The 20,910-nt window shown below is 32.3% G+C and overlaps 1 protein-coding gene across 1 annotated transcript in view; it reads right to left on the bottom strand.

Annotated features, from left to right (window-relative positions):
* Positions 1-545: 545 nt before the first annotated feature.
* Positions 546-20,910, bottom strand: part of LOC136069269 (uncharacterized) — a 28,384-nt gene continuing 8,019 nt past the window's right edge. Inside the window, exon 2 of the mRNA XM_065777581.1 lies at positions 546-606. Within this exon, the coding sequence (XP_065633653.1) occupies positions 546-606 (61 nt within the window). The remainder of the gene's footprint in view (positions 607-20,910) is intronic.

The following is a 20,910-nucleotide window of genomic DNA, read 5'->3' as shown; positions in this document are numbered from 1 at the left end:
AATTTTGCAGAACTCGTCTTTCGAACATATTCTCTCGATCGGTTGAATTTGGCATGTTTCGAATTTTTGAGCCTGCAGCTTCTTTTTCTTGTATATTGACTTACAATACTTTGGGCATTGTCTTATCATAACTATAAATTTAGGAATTTATATCTAGATATCACGGTTTGTCAATTGTTCTAAAATTTTAGAACTGAATAGATAGCTCACTTTGCATAGGTCAATTTCTTTCTTTGACATATATTAGAAAAAGGGTAAATTGTACCATCATTTCTGAAGAAAGAAAAAAAGAATGAAGGATTGTAGATTTTTTTTACTATAGAACCAAGCCTGAAGTAGACACCATTGCTGAATTTTTATTGTCCTATAGCATTATAACTAGAACAAAAATAATTCTCGCTTTTTTAAGGGGAGGAAAAAAAAAATTAGAACGCATGTAATTCAAAATTTGACAATGCCACCAGAGATTTCTCATTGATACGAACAAATTTTTTATTTTTTTTTCAAAATTTTCAAACTTGTCTCCGTTTGCATCATTATCTATATTACATATCTTCTGCACGAGAACCAGGAAGGCTAGTTGGAGTTTGCAAAGCTCCAGTGATACTGCATTTTGATGGAACAATTTTAGGGGAAACAAACATCAATAACTTTGAAGAAGAATCCAAATTCAGGGACCCAAATATGAAACTGAAAGTAAGAAATGTTTCTACATTACTGGTGCTGTGGGGTGGTGCTTCTGCTTAGACGATGTGGATTTGAAAGTAGGAAATTTTGTCATATTCTTGACCTTGTAACTTGTAAAAATCCATGACAGGAAGGGCTAGGTTTTTTTGGCTTTTGGCCATTTCAACATTTTTTTGGAGAGGTTACATTAAAAGAGAGATCGTAGCGAAATTTATTACAGAATTAATATAAATGATTTCCAATACCTGTGGATGAAACAAATATTGTTGCACTCATCTGTGGTTCATCTGAATTTTTTAATTTGCTATAACTAGAACTAGAAGTAGGCTCATCCATAGGAAGAGTGTATAACTATTTTCCAGGTCAGTGGTCTACACATAAGAACTCCTCATATATCAATTGGGCCTTACAGCCCATTATAGAAGATGTAAAGCTCGTGCTTAAAAGGTTTTTTGAGTTTTGATTTTCTTTTATTACATCGGAATGTAAACTTTCATTTCTCACAATCTTGTCATGGGCTACTTCTATAAGTCCGATGGGCTGATTTTGTAAGGTTGGCTTTTAGGACACAAAAAAAAAGGTTATTGGGCCATCAAGCTCTCTTTCTTCTGGAATTATTTTATTTAATAATAATAACATATATAAGAAATAAAAATAAATAAATAAACGACAATCACTTGGTGCATTAATTTGAGCAACTATTTCTTGACATTCATGACATGTGGTTGACAGACAAAGACAAATTGATCAATTTTTCTTACACGGTATGACAATGCTATTTAATTTAACTGTTGAAAGTTGGGAGGACAAGTTGTATTTTTCATTGACGTTTGTGTGAGAAAGCAATAAATATAGAGAAGACATACCACTTGCAAAAGTCATTTTCATAGTTTGTCATGGACTAAGCTTTATGGAAAGTTGACTCATGAGTTGTGCCTTCAATTCAATTGGACACGAAAATGCATGGAACATCATGAACGGCACCCACACCAAACTCGTCCATAACATCAAGAGCCTCTACTATCAAATATGGTCTTTTACCCTAATTTGTACTCTAATAGAGTAATTATCATAAAGCAAATGACATAAGTTAAGATTTTATCATATTTATAATTTTTTTTTAATTCACACTTTTTTTTTGCAAACATGAGGTTTAAATCTCCTACCCTCCATTGTCAAATCAAAAGAAAAAAAAAATTTGTTGATACATTCATGAGTTTTTGTTAGCTTAGTTGAGAAAATATATTCTCATATAAAGGACAAATTCAAATATTGCTTACCCTTCCTTAAAAAAAAAAAAAAAAAAAAAAAAAAAAAAAAAAAAAAAAAAAAAAAAAAANTCATGAGTTGTGCCTTCAATTCAATTGGACACGAAAATGCATGGAACATCATGAATGGCACCCACACCAAACTCGTCCATAACGTCAATGAGCCTCTACTATCAAATATCACGGTCTTTTACCCTAATTTGTACTCTAATAGAGTAATTATAATGAAGCAAATGACATAAGTTGAGATTCTATCGTATTTATAGTTTTTTTTTTTTTTTAAATCACACTTTTTTTAGCAAACATATGAGGTTTAAATCTCCTACCTTCCACTGTCAAATCAAAAGAAATTTTTTTTTTTTGATACATTCATGAGTTTTTGTTAGCTTAGTTAGGAAAATATATTCTCATATAAAGGATAAATTCAAATACCGCTTATCCTTCCTAAAAAAAAATAATAAATAAATAACTGCTTACCCAAAATAAATTGGTGTCCTTTTTATGAACCTACCGTATTTATTATTTAAAAAGTAGGTTAAGGTTAGGTCCAATCCATTAGTGCAATAGACTCAGCACAATTTGGATGTCTCTGAATCATGTTGGGTCCAGTGTATTAATGCTACAATGGACCTAAGTTGTGTCCAAAAATATTTATAGTTAATAAAATTATCTTTTAATTCTATATTTTAAGATACATACAATAATTTCAAACTTATATTGTTCTCTCCATTATATATATATATATATATATTATGCTGATTAGGAAGTTGAATCAAGCACATGTATAGTTGATAGCATTTCATTGATTAGAAAATCATTTCAGCTATACTCCGGTGGACCTAATAATTTGTCCTGGTTGACGAACAAAGAATTTGCTCAACTTTTCTTACACTTTATGACCATACGAAGTTATGTAATTTAACATGTTGGAGGTTGGGAGTTGGGACAAGAAGTTGTATTTTTCATTGATGTTCCAGTGAAAAAGCAACAAAGAATAAAAAAAAGGGATGACTACTTTTTTCTTTTCTTTTCTTTTTTTGATAACAGGGATAACTTTAATTGCAAAAGTCATTTTCAAGTTTGTATATGGAACCACAAATTCATGGAAGCTATTTGTTGACTCATAACTCATGAGTCTTGAGTCATGGCTTCAGTTTAATACGAAGGTGCATGGAATATATGCATAACATCCACACCAAACTTTTACATAATGTCTGTGAGCATTTTATAATCAAATACGAAATACCATAGTCTTTTATCCTCAAATGGCTCTTCAAAAAGCTAGTACGAAATTTTATTTTGTTGAGAAGAAAGCTGGTATGAAATTGATTGAACATGACTAACTGGTCAACATGTTCCCTGTTCCTTTGTCACATCTTAAATTACCATGATGGACTCCCTAAAGTTCTAATCAATACTAGGCACATCATGGGATCTAGTGACATTTTAGGAATTGAAAACATGCGGACCACATCATGGGATCTAGTGACATTTTAAGGTACCACATATTGAGTAGGAAATTGATAATTATCTTGAAAATAATGTAACTTTGGAGCTTGTTAAAAACACATTCTCTAAGTTGATAATTTTCCTATTCAAAAGAGTTCTATTATCATATTATAAAGGGGGGAAAATTACAAGTGTTCACCAAGTTCACCACATACGATTCTAAAAATAAAAAATAAAATAATCATGCACACACATTTTAGAAAACATATATTCATAAGTTTTCTTAATCATTTTATTTGTTAGTTTTTGTGTTGCTTTATGATTGCAAAAGACTTAAGTAAACTTTCTAGATGAAACAAGTTGTAAAACATAAACTCACACCCTTTCTTACAAACAGGTAACTCAGAGTCAAGGTAGTCCTATGTCAACTGCGAAGATGGTGAGAAGTTTCACTTGCTAGTTGCTAGTTGGTTGAAGAAGATATGGTCCTTGACCATAGTGACCTTGGCGTGTTAGATAATGTAAACCAGAACAAAGAGTCCCTACCCTATATGCATTCAAGAATGCAATAATTATGATAAGCTCACGCACACAAGACCAATTGATTAGAAAGGGCCACCCTCCAAATGGGGGAGAAAAATTCTTTATTGACTAGAAAAATCAATACTGCCTTGTAACTAGCAAGTTATTACTCTATTAATTTCACACATGGTATTTTTAATTTTTTTTTTAAATTGGTAGTATAATTATATTAGTTAAATTATGGGTTCAAGTGATAATCCAATAATAATTAACGGCATCTTTTGTGATGTTCAATATATGTGCTTCCAACCCCAACTCTCATCCCTAGTATTTACCTATAATCTATATACTATAAAACCGAAACTTTTGACTTTCTTTTGACTTCATAATATATTGACACATAAGCTTTATTGCTTCCACAATTTAACACCTCATTTTAATTTATTTAATTTGTTAACTAAACACACGCAAGTTTTGAAATCCCAAACCTGTAGACTACAAAATTTCATCAAGCGGATAACTAGCCAGTACTCTCTCCCTAAACAAAACTATAGATCTCCCCTTCTCCCTTTCAATATCCCAAAAAATTAATATATATACTGCAGTTTACTAAACAAAAAACCCTAATCTAATTATTAAAAAAAAAAAAAAAAAAAAAAAAAAACCANAAGAGAGAAAAAGGGAAAGGAAATGAGAGAAATTGAGGTTACAAATGGAATCGAAGAAACAAGCGAGGTGGGGATTTTTTTTTTTTTTTTTTTTTTAATTTCTGGGTTTGTGTTCTTGAATCTGAGTTTGTGTTCTTAGACCTGGGTTTATGTTCTTGTTCAAGCCACATTTAGATCTCAATTTATGTAATTTTTAGTTTTTAATTCTGTTTTTAACTTTTTATTTAGTTAAAATTAATAAATTAATTTTTTTAATTTAGATGCTGACGTGGCATTTTTTAATACCAAAAAATATTTTTTATTATTAATTTATGCCACGTGGACATTAGTTTATTATTATTTATCAATGTTGTTTGCCACTTTAGCAATATCCGTTTATGATGTAACGGCAGGGACCAAAATGGGAACCGTTTTTCAGGATAGGGACTAAAAGCAGTAAAAATAAAATATAGGGACTAAAATGAGAATCGTCTGAAAATGTAAGGACTAAAATGTGCTTTTCACCATAAAATAAACATGCACACACATTTTAGAAAACATATATTCATAAGTTTTCTTAATTATTTTATTTGTTAATTTTTGTGTTGCTTTATGATTGCAAAAGACTTGGTAAACTTTCTAGATGAAACAAGTTGTAAAACACAAACTCACACCCTTTCTTACAAACGGCCAACTCAGAGTCAAGGTAGTCCTATGTCAACTGCGAAGATGGTGAGAAGTTTCACTTGCTAGTTGCTAGTTGGTTGAAGAAGATATAGTCCTTGACCATTGTGACCTTGGCGTGTTATATAATGTAAACCAAAACAAAGAGTCCCTACCCTATATGCATTTGAGAATGCAATAATTGTGATAAGCTCACCCACATAAGACCGATTGATTAGAAAGGGCCACCCTCCAAATGGGGGAGAAAAATTATTTATTGACTAGAAAAATCAGTACTGCCTTGTAACTAGCAAATTATTACTCTATTAATTTCACACATGGTATTTTTAATTTTTTTTTTTTTAAATTGGTGGTATAATTATATTAGTTAAATTATGGGTTGAAGTGATAATCCAATAATAATTAACAGCATCTTTTGTGATGTTCAATATCTGTGCTTCCAACCCCAACTCTCATCCCCAATATTTACCTATAATCTATATATACTATAAAACCGAAACTTTTGACTTTCTATTGACTTCATAATATATTGACACATAAGCTTTATTGCTTCCACAATTTAACACCTCATTTTAATTTATTTAATTTGTTAACTAAACACACGCAAGTTTTGAAATCCCAAACCCGACTACAAAATTTCATCAAGCGCATAACTAGCCACTCTCTCCCTAAACAAAACTACAGAGCTCCCCTTCTCCCTTTCAATATCCCAAAATATTAATATATATACTGCATTTTACTAAACAAAAAAACCCTAATCTAAAAAAATACAAGTTTGTTTTGCAATATAGCTGACTTTGGGTAGTCTAGATATGTGAATGAAAACCAAACAAAAGAAAGACTAAAACTCTGTAATGTTTTGATAAGTGTGTATAGTGCTGTACAAGTTGCGTTAATGTTTTGACAACTTAAATTTTTTTTTTTAATAAAAGATTTCTATTATTTTATATTGTCACTCACTAGAGACTAGAGTGTGTTTTTTTTTTTTTTTTTTTTTTTTAATATTATTTTTTGCTAAATCTAGAAACTAGAGTGTGAATGATATTTTGTTTACAGCTTTCATTCTTTAAGTTTTGTAAAATTTAATTAAGCATAGTATAGTCAGATGTTTATTTTTTGGTTTCTCATGGTGTAGGCATTTGTTCTTGATATGATATGTTTTACTTCATACATTGTAGGTACTGAAAATGGGCTTTCAAGCTTTCATCTTTTCCTTTGTGGGGGTGGCTGCTAGGACATATGCCAAACATGTATGACATCCACTTGATGACCACAAAAAAGTTTCCATGTAGACCTCTTTGCATTCTTGAAATTTTTACTCCAACATGGTTATACAAGAACAAATTTTATGGTCACAAAAATTCACTTTGACCTGAGGTTAAAAAATCTGTGGCTAAGGTGTTGTAAGTTACGAAAAATATGCCAAAAATTGTCAGAGTTTATTCATAAATTCCATATGCCAATGCCACAATAACATATAACTATTACAAATTCTAGTATTGAATTCCATTGAAGGTTGAAGATTGCACAATATTGACCATATATGATAATTTCATATAATGATAATCTCTCAGACTATCACACCAAAAAAATAAATAAATAAATAAATAAATAAATAATATTCTTTAAAATCTCATACTCAATAACTTTCTTGTGCATCGCACGACTTAGCGGCTAATAATAATAATAAAAATAGTAGTAGTATTAGTAGGAATTACTCTTGGAATTATAAATTAAATATTCGAGACCACGGTAGGCAACACGAAATCATGAATGTAGGAATGCTTTCAAGAAGTCATATACTCTCGTATGCAAAAATGGATTGCAAAAATGAAATCTACGCGAAAAACTGGGTAAGGAAAACCTGGACTGCAAAAAGTCAACTCTGGCCCAAAGTCAACGGTCAAATCTGGTCAAAGTCAACCTTTTAGCAACGGTCAACAGATGACGTCAGCAGGCTGACTGGTGATGACGTCAGCAGATGATGTGTTGCTGATGTAAGTAGGTGACGTCAGCTAGGGCTGACGTGGCGGTGATGACGTCAGCAGGTGTCCTAGTGGCGCGTGTAGCACGTGAGGCGCGTGGGTCAGCTTCGCCGAAGATCTTAGCGGCGCGTGAGAGCACGTGAGCCAGCCAATGTAGGTGATTCTTTGCCGAAGATGCAGATCGGGGAAGGATGATTCTAATGGTGTTGACGGAAACAAGATTGGAGCAGCCCTGGTGGCACGTGGAGCGCATGGATGTATTGGCCGAAATGTTGACCGGCGCGTGGCGGCGCGTGAATGGTCAGATGTGGATGTTTCTGGCGGCGATGTGTAGATCAAGTGAATAGCTACACGGTGATATGTCTTATGTTCTAATCGGAGGTTGGAGGTGACAGATCCGATGATGGCAGTGGTTTTGGCGGTGGAGGAGCAGCTTCTGGTGGTGGAGATTCAACCCTGAGGACCTCTGACGGCAAGGAGCAGTCAGGAGAGGGCACTGAAAGGGTTTACTGACCACAGAAGTTGAGGCAGCGGAAAATACCGACAAAACAAGACTGCAAGACACAAGAAAATTAGAGCAATACCATGTTAGAAATACTGAATGTAATTGTATTGTATTTCCTGATGAAAGAATGTACATAGATGCCTTTATATGGTAGGTATATGTGTGCAGTACAAGTAAATATGTGTGCTATACAAGTAACCTAACTGGGCCTAAAGCCCACAATATATTATACACGTTAACAATAAAAAATATTTTAATTTTCTTCATTTATGTTTTGATAGGAATGAAAAAGTGGAAGAATTGAAAAAATAAGTTTGTATAAATTTATTTATATGCCATTGTTAAAAATAATGCCCAATTAAAATAAAAAATTGGCAAACAACGTTGGAGCAAGAAGTTTGGAGGGTTTAGGTACTTGGGTAGATTAGGTTTGGAGGGTCTTCTGCTGTTCATGTATCCCAACTATATTCTTTAGTGGATTTTATCATCGCTTGGAGGGCGGCGGAGAGGTTTTATGCCGAGGACTTCGGTTTCCTCTTCAATAACACATCGTGTGTTGTCCGTGTGTTTGCATCTCTCTTTCCTTTATCTTTGCCTTATATTTACTGCTGTGGATGTGTTTATATTTGGCTTAGATTGTTTTATCAATTCTGTTATAAGCTTGTTATCATATTCCGCACATTAATTGTTTGATATAAAGCTTGAATTGGTATTTTTGTGATTTGGGGGTCTAAACATTCAAGGGTGTTTCATACCCATATTGAACTTTCAGTATTGAATTCTATTGAAGGTTGAAGATAGCACAATATTGACCATATATGATAATTTCATATAATAATAATCTCTCAGACTATCACAAAAATAATAATAATAATAATAATAATAATAATAATAATAATAATCTTTAAAATCTCATACTCAATAGCTTTTTTGTGCATTACACGAGTTAACCACTAATAATAATAATAAAAATAGCAGTAGTAGTTACTCTTGAAATTATAAATTAAATATTCGAGACCACGGTAGGCAACACGAAATCATGAATGTAGGAATGCTTTCAAGAAGTCATATACTCTCGTATGCACTAATGCAGCTTCATAAGATCAAGTTCAGAGAGCTTATTAGTGGTTATATGTATAGCTTCAATTAAAATAGGATTTTACATTTGCTATTCCAGTTGCATCATTCAATTGATCTTGTTTGTACCGCTCACTCACTTTAGATTTTGGTTTGGTCCGGTTTTCCTGCATATAGCCAAACTCTCTCATCAAATTATTTAAGGCATGTTCTCATCCAATCCTTCCAAAATACATAATCGTTCCCTCAAAACGAGGGAACAGTGAAGGACCATGCTTTATCCACTACATGCTTTATCCACTACACAATAGGAGTCAATGATGAAACTCAAGGAAAATGTTCTAAAGCAAATACACCTATGCTCTAATACTAATAAAAAAAATCAATTTAATAGTAGATTAATTGAGTTAATTTATAATTTATTCCAAACAAATAGTAGAAATAGTTATTTCAACCGCTAAAAATATCATCTTAAATGCAACAACAAGTGATATAAACAATAAAACCTCACACAAATTTTGGTGACGAAGTGAAGTAAAAAAACCAATAAATAAATAAAACCATTCTTCCACGAGGAGGAAAAAAAGAAGAGAAAAAGAAAAAGAAAAAAAGAGCTGGTATGAAATTGATTGAACATGACAAGGGGGCCAAGATGTTCCTTATTTCTTTGTCATATGATTCATACCTTAAATTATCATGGACTCTATGAAATCTAGTAGATACCATGCACATCATGGGACCTAGTGAGATTTTAAGGTACCACATATTGTTGAGGAAATTAATAATTATCTAAAAAAGAATGTAACTTTGACGAGTTAAAAACCATTTCTTTAAATTGATAATTGTCATGGTCAAAGGAGTTTTTTATCCAAATAATTTTTCTTTTTGTAAAGTCACACACTCATGTTCAAGTACACCACACATGCTAACCTATTCTAAAATGTCCATAAATTTTCTAAAATAAAAAGTTTTCTAGAAAACATATGTCCATAAATTTTCAAAATTATTTTAATTGTTAGTGTTTGTGTTACTTTATATTTTCAAAAGACTTTTTAAACTTTCAAGATGAAACCAGTCTTAAAACACAAATTCAAACCCCTTCTCATGTAAACAATCTATACAAAATATTTTAACAATTATTACCTATATGATAATTTCATATAATGATAATCTCTCAGACTATCACAAAAATAATAATAATAATAATAATAATAATACTCCTTAAAATCTCATACTCAATAGTTTTTTTGTGCATCACACGAGTTAGCGACTAATAATAATAATAATAATAGTAGTAGTAGTAGGAATTACTCTTGAAATTATAAATTAAATATTCGAGACCACGGTAGGCAACACGAAATCATGAAAGTAGGAATGCTTTCAAGAAGTCATATACTCTCGTATGCACTAATGCAGCTTCATAAGATCAAGTTCAGAGAGCTTATTAGTGGTTATATGTATAACTTCAATTAAACAATCTATACAAAATATTTTAACAATTATTACCTATTTTAAAAATAAATAAATAAATAACTTAATTAGCCAATGCAGTTGAAGCAGAACATATAGGATAATTCTTTCATTCTTTTCATGGTTCCTATATATCCTTTTTTAGTTGCTGATTTTGCCCTAGATAACTAAGGCATATACAGATTACAGAGCACTTTTAGTTTAGTTGGGTATAAAAATTAACAACCAATTTGACAGTGCTGACGAGTGTCCAATTGCAATATTCAAAGTACAGAGAAGATATATAAGGTGTATGAGACTGAAGATTTATGTTCTACTTTACCAAGACTGGTAAATTTTTTAAAACAAGACTTACAAGTTGGCATTTCTTTTATTCTAATAATTGAAAAAAAATTGTAAACAAAGGCATAACTTAGAATACGTAGAACCTATGATCCGTGTAAACTAGCCGTAGTTCTATGCCAATTAACTATGAAGATGGTGAGATGTTTCATTTGCTAATTGCTAATTGATTGAAGGAGATATGGTCCTTAGTGACTACAAGGACCTTTGAAGTTTAAGATAATGTAAACCAGAACCCAAAAAAAAAAAAAACTATCTTATAATAATTTTGATAGGCACACGTACAAGAGACTGATTGATTATAATTTAGAAAGGACCACCATCCAAAATGGAACAGAAAAATTATTTGTTAACTAGAAAATTAAATCAGCACCGCGGCCGCCCTGTAGCTAGCAAGTCAGTTCTCTATTTAATTTCACACATGGTATAATTAATTTTTTATTTTTTTATTTTTTAGGTGGTGGTATGGTATAATTAAATTAGTAGGAATTGAATTTATATCTCAATCAATAATTAACTGCATGATGCAATTATAATGGAATTCCGATCATCTGATGTAGAAGTTTGAAAAGTAAAAAAAGTAAAAAGTTGAAAGGTTAAAAAAAAGTTTTGATCTAAGGACTAAGATTAAAAGTGATTTTTAATTTTTAATCTCATCTATTGATTTACTAGCATCAAATCTGGATCCGTAAGAAGTATGGGTCAAATTGATAGTCCATTAATATTTTGTAGTGTTTTATGTTTCTAATTCGAACCCCACCTCCTATATTCATCACCACCACCAACAACACTAATAATAATAATAGGAATTACTTAGGAATTATGAAAATTTATTGTCGTTGAGACCACGACAGGTAACATAAATATAAGAATGCTTTCAGAAAGCCATATGAATTAATGTTGCTTCATAAGATCAAGCTCATAGAACCTTTGAGTAGTTGCATGTAAAAATTCGATCATAATAGGATTTTATATTTGCTATTCCAGTTGCACTCATTTGATTGATGTTTGGATCACTCATTCAATTGATCTTTGTTCCAGTGAGATATTTAATCTATATATATAATAATAGGTGAAACTGAGAGAAACTCAAATTAGAATTCCAAATTGGAGTTCCACTTTTGCGCCATGTGTCCTAAATTATTTATTCTTAAAGAGTTTTATTTCTTAATTTTAGAATCAAATATGAGACCACATCACAAATATTCATCTAAGTGAATTATTAAGTACAAAAACTAAAGAGTCTAGAATAAATAAATCATAAAAAAAAGTGCTTCACAGTAATTTAAAAAAAAAAATGGACAATTTACATTTTATATCTAATAATATCCTTACAAATTTTTTTAAAGAGTTAACAAAATATAAAAATGACTATCAATAGTATTTAAATTATATATATATATATATATATGAATTATATTATGCATTTTATTGTATATCTTTAAGTGTATCCATACATATGCATGAGATTACAAGCTAGTTTTATATAATGTGTTGAACTTTCCACTAAGCTATTTAATTTAGCATCTTGGAACGACAAGTTGTATTTTTCATTGATGTTCTAGTGAGATATTTAATTCAATTTAACGTGTTGAACTTTAAATGGAAGAGAAAATTATTTGTTGATTAGAATATTAAATCAGCACCTCCCTGTAGCTAGCAAGTCAGTTCTCTATTTAACTTCGCACATGGTATAATTAATATGTTCTTTTAGGTGGTGGTATGGTATAATTATATTAGTAGGAATTGGATTTATATCTCAATCAATAATTAATTGAATGATACAATTATAATGGAATTGTGAGATCTGATGTAGAAGTTTGAAAAGTAAAAAATTAAAAAGTTGAAAGGTAAAAAAAAAAAAAAAAATTGTTGATCTAAGGACTAAAATTAAAAGTGATTTTTAATTTTCAATCTCATCCATTGATTTACTAGCATCAAATCTAGATCCGTAAGAAGTATGGGTCGAAGTGATAGTCCATTAATATTTTGTGGTGTTTTATGTTTGTAATTTGAAACCCACCTCCTATATTCACCACCACCACCACCAACAACAATAATAGGAATTACTTTGGAATTATGAGTATTTATTGCCATTAAGACCATGACAAGTAACATGAATATAAGTATGCTTTTAGAAAGTCATATGTACTAATGCAGCTTCATAATTTCAAGCTCATATAACCTTTGAGTGGTTGCATGTAAAAATTCAATGAAAATAAGATTTTATATTTGCTATTCCAGTTGCACTCATTAAATGATCTTTGGACCGCTCATTCAATTGATCTTTGTTCCAGTGAGATATTTAATTTTATTTAATGTGTTAAATTTACCACTGAGCTATTTAATTTAATATCTTGGAACGACAAGTTGTATTTTTTATTGATATTCTAGTGAGATATTTAATTCAATTTAACGTGTTGAACTTTAAATGAAAGAGAAAAATTATTTGTTGACTAGAAAATTAAATCAGCACTGCCTGTAGCTAGCAAGTTAGTTCTCTATTTAATTTCGCACATGGTATAATTATTATTATTTTTTTAGGTTGTAGTATGGTATAATTATATTAGTAGGAATTGGATTTATATCTCAATCAATAATTAATTGCATGATGCAATTATAATGAAATTGTAAGATCTGATGTAGAAGTTTGAAAAGTAAAAAAAATAAAAAGTTGAAAGGTTAATTTTTTTTTTTTTGATCTAAGGACTAAAATTAAAAGTGATTTTTAATTTTCAATCTCATCCATTGATTTACTAGCATCAAATCTAGGTCCGTAAGAAGTATGGGTCGAAATGATAGTCCATTAATATTTTTTGGTGTTTCATGTTTGTAATTAAAACCCCACCTCCTATATTCACCACACCACCACCAACAACAACAACAATAATAGGAATTACTTTGGAATTATGAATATTTACTACCATTGAGACCACGACAAGTAACATGAATATAAGAATGCTTTCAGAAAGTCATATGAACTAATGCAGCTCATAGAACCTTTGAGTGGTTGCATGCAAAAATTTGATGAAAATAGGATTTTATATTTGATATTCCAATTGCACTCATTTAATTGATCTTTTGACCACTCATTCAATTGATCTTTGTTCTAATGAGATATTTAATTTTATTTAATGTGTTGAACTTTCCACTGAGCTATTTAATTTAACATCTTGGAATGACAAGTTGCATTTTTTATTGATGTTCTAATGAGATATTTAATTCAATTTAACGTGTTGGGACAACAACTTGTATGTTTCATTGATGTTCCAATGAGATATTTAATTTCATTTAACGTGTTGAACTTTCCACTGAACTTTTTAATTTAATGTGTAGGGATGACAAATTATATTTTCCATTAATGTTCCAGTGAGATATTTAATTTCATTTAATGTGTTGAACTTTCTACTAATCTATTTAATATAAGTTGTTGGGATGACAAGTTGTATTTTTCATTAATGTTCCAGTGAGAGAGATATTTAATTTCATTTAACGTGTTGAACTTTCTACTGAGTTATTTAATTTAATGTGTTGGGACAATAAGTTGTATTTTTCATTGATGTTCCAGCAGGATATTTAATTTCATTTAACTTGTTGAACTTTCCACTTAGCTATTTAATTTAACAACAAGTATTTTCATTGATGTTCCAGTGAAAAGGCAACAATGATAGGAATGGAAGCTATTTATTGACTCAAGAATCATGGCTTCAATTGGATATGAAGGTGCATGGAACATCAGCCCAGCAACCACACCAAAGTTGTCCATATTGTTGGTGAGCTTCTTGCCATCAAACAAAGTCTTTTACTCTTGAATAGCTTTCAAATAGTTAATATATTCACAAAAACCTTGTAAATAGTAATTGATTTTTTTTTTTTTTTGTATTTCCAATGAAAATGTTTAGGTTTAAATTCTTCCTTCTAAACCCCAATATCAAATTATTATTATTATTATTATAAATTTAGGAGAAAGGGAATTTGAATCATGGATGTCTCCTTTAGAAATACCAAAAAGTGTCAATTGAATTACAAGCTCTTGACCCCATTGTAAAATTATCAAAAGAATGAAATAATTAATAAAATTCATGAGTTCCAATTATTTCAAATGCATAAAAAATTTATTCTCATATAGAAGACTTAAATTCAAATCTTGCTTACACCAAAATAAATTGGTGTCTTTTTTATGAACCAATAGTATCTATCGTTGGAAAGAAATTATAATTAATAAATTCATCTATAAATTCGATTCATATCAAGTTTGGGACTTTAGAAAAATATAAGGAAGTTTCATTTATTCAATTATGATAATGCTTTTCCAAGGGAAACCAAGAGCTCAACCAGTATGAAATTCCACTAGGAGAGAGAGAGAGAGAGCCCTATCACTTTATGGATTCCAAGTCATTTCCCACCCTTTCTAACATACACAAATTACACAAAATATTTTAACAATTATTAACTGTTTAAAAAAAAAAAACCAAAACTTAATTAGCCAATTCAGTTGAAGCAGAACATGTTGGAGAATGCTTTCTTTCTTTTCATCATAGTTTCTATAGATCCTTTTTTTTTTTTGCTGCTAATTTTGCCCTAGATAACTACAATATATATATATATATATATATATAGAGCAGCTTTTTTTATTTGCTGCTAATTTTGCCCTAGATAACTACAATATATATATATATATATATATATAGAGCAGCTTTTTTTTCTTTTTGTAAAGTTGTTATTTACAACTATGTATTTTGTTGGCTTTTATTCCATGCCAAATTTGATTGTAATTATTTTCAATCGTTTATACCCTGTATTTGTTGTGAGATTTGTTGTAAGGGTTGTGTGATAGAGAGTGTGTGAAGACTCAAGCAATTTGGAGGCTGAAGGATTCTCGCGGGTATGTCGCGACCTAGCTTCCCGCGAAGTGAAGCATGTACCCTGCACGTGCTAGAATGCGAAGAGTCAGGCCAGGTGAAGACAACTATCTCTCGCGAGTATCTCGCGAGTAAGGCCTTCCTGCGAGACACCCGCGAGACAAGCTATTCTGCCAGCCTGTACTGAATGACTCACACATTTTGCACCTATCCTATATATACCCTCATTACCCACAAATGTTGAGAGAGGCTTCAGAGAGAAAACCCTAGCCAAACATGTTGGGAATTAGAGATTGTCATCCCCACTTTTCTCTATACAATTGCTTGTGGTATCTCCTCAACCCTTCCCTCTCCATTTCCACACCATTGAGAGGTTGATAGCCCAAACACTTACCACATCCTTTGAGAGTGTTGAGTGACGTTTTGGTGCTGCTGGGAAGCATTGGAAGAAGTTTGGAATGGCAAATGCAACATGGAGCTTGTTGCGAAATCCGGGGTACTAGACAAGACACGGTTCCGAGAAGCCTTGTTGGAGTAGGAGCTTGGAGGGCTTAGGTACATCGGGTAGATTAGGCTTGGAGGGTCTCTTGCTAACCCATGTATCCCAACTAATTGTCTAGTGGATCGATTTCCGCTTGGAGGGCAGCGGAGAGGTTTTTCGCCGAGTTCTTCGGTTTCCTCTTCGAGAACATGTCTCAGTGTTTTCTGTGTTTGCATCCTTCTTCCATACTCTTGTTTAATTCCATTATACTGCTGTGTTGCTTAGTTTATGGATTAGAGTAGCTTACTTGTTCATCCGCTCGCTTTTACACTATTCCGCACTTTGTATTAAAGTTGTGTAAAATATATCGAGCCGTAATTTTAATTGGGGGGGTCTAAACAGCTCTTGTGTTTTCAACACATTTTCGAGCTTTCAATTGGTATCAGAGCGGGTACACTTGATGTAGTTTTAATACCTAAGTGTGATCCTAGACCCCTTGGTGTGTTTTGAAAAGTGTTCTTGTTAAAACTACCATGAAGGATTTGAAAAGTGCTTGTGAAAATGACTCAATGAGCATATTTGAAGATTGTTCTAGTAATGCAATCTTAGAGTTATTTAAATCTAAGAAACATGCTAGAATTTTTAGTCATATGCTAAAATCATTAGTTCATAGGAACCATGATATACATAACAGCCTATGTGAGTCAAAGTCTTTAAACTATGAATATGAGAGAAGAAATAGACAGTTAAGTGATAAAATTGGTCGTTTAAAAAGGAAACTTCACTCATCCTTGAATGAAATAAGGAAAAATGATTCTTGTTTTGATGGTCAAGAATGTCTCTCTCATGCATGTCTTTTTTTTCATACCGCATTGAAAGTGTTTAACTCATGTTTGTGGTACCTTGACAGCGGGTGTTCTAGGCATATGACTGGAGAAAAATCTTTGTTCAAAACTCTTAAAGAGAAGGAAGATGGATTTGTGACATTTAGGGATGGTAGTCATTCACAAGTTCTTGAAAAGTAGTCGAAGAACATATAGGATAATTCTTTCTTTCTTTTCATGGCTCCTATATATCCATTTTTCAATTGCTAAAATTTTGCCCAAGATAACTAGGGCATATACAGAACACTTATAGTTTAGTTGGGTATAAAAATTAACAACCAATTTGATAGTACTGACGAGTGTCCAATTGCAATATTGAGAGCATAAAGAAGATATATAAGGTGTATGGGACAAAAGATTTATGTTCTACTTTACCAAGACTGGTATATTTTTTGAAACTAGATTTACAAGTTGGCATTTCTTTTATTCTAATAAGCGAAACAAAATTGTAAACAAAGGCATAACATAGAGTATGTAGAACCTATGATCTGTGTAAACTAGCCATAGTTGTACGCCAATTGTGAAGATGGTGAGATGTTTCCCTTGCTAGTTGCTAATTGATTGAAGGAGATATGGTCCTCAGTGACCACAATGACCTCTGAACTTGGAGATATGTAAAAATTAAAAAAAAAAAAAAAAACTATCTTATAATAATTATGATAGGCACATGTACAAGAGACTGATTGGTTAGAATTTAGAAAGGACCAACCTCCAAAATGGAAGAGTAAAATTATTTGTTGACTAGAAAATTAAATCAATACCAACACGTAAGTCAAGAGTAGAACATATGATCCGTGTAAATTGGCACTAGTCCAAAGCCAACTACGAAGTTGGTGAGAAATTTCACTTACTAGTTGCTAGTTGATTGAAGAAGATATGGTCCTCGATAACAACAGGTGTGACCTTGACGTTTGTGATAATGAAACCAAAACAAAAAAATAATAATAATAACAACTGTGAAGATGGTGAGATGTTTCACTTGCTAGTTGCTAATTGATTGAAGGAGATCTGGTCCTCAGTGACCGCAATGACCTATGAAGTTTGAGATAATGTAAACCAAAAAAAAAAAACTATCTTATAATAATCATGATAGGCACACGAACAAGAGATTGATTTATTAGAATTTAGAAAGACCACCCCCCAAAATGGAAGAGTAAAATTATTTGTTGACTAGAAAATTAAATCAATACCAACGCGTAAGTCAAGAGTAGAACATATGATCAGTGTAAATTGGCACTAGGCCCAAGCCAACTACGAAGTTGGTGAGAAATTTCACTTTCTAGTTGCTAGTTGATTGAAGAAGATATGGTCCTCGATAACCACAGGTATGACCTTAACGTTTGAGATAATGAAACCAAAAAAAAAAAAATAATAATAATAATAATAACAACTGTGAAGATGGTGAGATGTTTCACTTGCTAGTTGCTAATTGATTGAAGGAGATATGGTCCTCAGTGACCGCAATGACCTATGAAGTTTGAGATAGAGTAAACCAAAAAAAAAAAAAACTATCTTATAATAATCATGATAGACACAAGTACAAGAGACTGATTGATTAGAATTTAGAAAGAACCCTCCAAAATGGAGGAGTAAAATTATTTGTTGATTAGAAAATTAAATCAGTACCAATGCGTAAGTCAAGAGTAGAACATATGATCCGTGTAAACTGGCACTAGTCCCAAGCCAACTACGAAGATGGTGAGAAATTTCACTTACTAGTTGCTAGTTGATTGAAGAAGATATGGTCCTCGATAACCACAGGTGTGTCCTTGACATTTGAGATAATGAAACCAAAAAAAAATAATAATAATAATAACAACTGTGAAGATGGTGAGATGTTTCACTTGCTAGTTGCTAATTGATTGAAGGAGATATGGTCCTCAGTGACCGCAATGACCTATGAAGTTTGAGATAATGTAAACCAAAAAAAAAAAAAACTATCTTATAATAATCATGATAGGCACACGTACAAGAGATTGATTGATTAGAAATTAGAAAGAACCACCCTCCAAAATGGAGGAGTAAAATTATTTGTTGACTAGAAAATTAAATCAATACCAACGTGTAAGTCAAGAGTAGAACATATGATCCGTGTAAATTGGCACTAGTCCCAAGCCAACTACGAAGTTGGTGAGAAATTTCACTTACTAGTTGCTAGTTGATTGAAGAAGATATGGTCCTCGATAACCACAGGTGTGACCTTGATGTTTGAGATAATGAAACCAGAACAAAAAAATAATAATAATAACAACTGTGAAGATGGTGAGATGTTTCACTTGCTAGTTGCTAATTGATTGAAGGAGATATGGTCCTCAGTGACCGCAATGACCTATGAAGTTTGAGATAATGTAAACCAAAAAAAAAAAAAAAACTATCTTATAATAATCATGATAGGCACACGTACAAGAGACTGATTGATTAGAATTTAGAAAGAACCACCCTCCAAAATGGAAGAGTAAAATTATTTGTTGATTAGAAAATTAAATCAGTACCAACGCGTAAGTCAAGAGTAGAACATATGATCCGTGTAAACTGGCACTAGTCCCTTGCCAACTACAAAGATGGTGAGAAATTTCACTTACTAGTTGCTAGTTGATTGAAGAAGATATGGTCCTCGATAACCACAGGTGTGACCATGACGTTTGAGATAATGAAACCAAAACAAAAATAATAATAATAATAACAACTGTGAAGATGGTGAGATGTTTCACTTGCTAGTTGCTAATTGATTGAAGGAGACATGGTCCTCAGTGACCGCAATGACCTATGAAGTTTGAGATAATGTAAACCAAAAAAAAATACTATCTTATAATAATTATGATAGGCACATGTACAAGAGACTGATTGGTTAGAATTTAGAAAGGACCACCCTCCAAAATGGAAGAGTAAAATTATTTGTTGACTAGAAAATTAAATCAATACCAACGCGTAAGTCAAGAGTAGAACATATAGTCCGTGTAAATTGGCACTAGTCCCAAGCCAACTATGAAGTTGGTGAGAAATTTCACTTACTAGTTGCTAGTTGACTGAAGAAGATATGGTCCTCGATAACCACAGGTGTGACCTTGACGTTTGAGATAATGAAACCAAAACAAAAAAGTAATAATAATAACTACTGTGAAGATGGTGAGATGTTTCACTTGCTAGTTGCTAATTGATTGAAGGAGATATGGTCCTCAGTGACTGTAATGACCTATGAAGTTTGAGATAATGTAAACCAAAAAAAAAAACTATCTTATAATAATCATGATAGGCACACGTACAAGAGACTGATTGACTGGAATTTAGAAAGAAGCACCCTCCAAAATGGAAGAGTAAAATTATTTGTTTTCTAGAAAATTAAATCAATACCAACGCATAAGTCAAGAGTAGTACATATGATCCGTGTAAATTGGCACTAGTCGCAAGCCAACTATGAAGTTGTGAGAAATTTCACTTACTAGTAGCTAGTTGATTGAAGAAGATATGGTCCTTGATAACCACAGGTGTGACCTTGACATTTGAGATAATGAAGCCAGAACAAAATAATAATAATAATTGTACGCGCCCAAAACTGAAACCCTGTTGGGCTGGGCCTCACTTGGGCTCACAACTTACTTGTATAGTGGGTTTGGATTTCCTACACTGGGTCGTTCTGAACGCCAAGGCCTAATGGAATCGCTTTCCTCTCCTCGGGGGTCTGAACCGCTTCCTCACTCTGTTTTCTCTGTTTTCCCTCTTCCTATCCTCAATTTCCCAACCCCTGTCTTCTCAAAACTTCCTGTATTTATAGTTCAGGAATGGCGAAGAGGTCATGATTATTTGCCAATAAGTGCAACAGGCGGTCCAGTATTATCGATCGTAAGTGGATAGTTAGGTAGTCATGGGAACTGGTGAGGGTGGCGTTGGAACTTGGTTCCCATCTCCGCGATAGTTCCCGGCCGCGGTGTCTTCCCGTGGTATGACCAATCTGGTACGGGGCGGGGTGTCCCGCGAGCTATGTTAAGGCTCGGGAAGGGGTTTCTCCGAGAAGCAATGAAGAGGCAAAGCTTGGGCCCGTGGCAGGCG

Source organism: Quercus suber, unplaced genomic scaffold (assembly GCF_002906115.3).
Source record: "Quercus suber isolate HL8 unplaced genomic scaffold, Cork oak 2.0 scaffold_159, whole genome shotgun sequence".
NCBI classification, from domain to species: Eukaryota; Viridiplantae; Streptophyta; class Magnoliopsida; order Fagales; family Fagaceae; genus Quercus; species Quercus suber.
The sequence above is the reverse complement of the archived record's forward strand: the minus strand, read 5'-3'. Positions and strand labels throughout refer to the sequence as shown.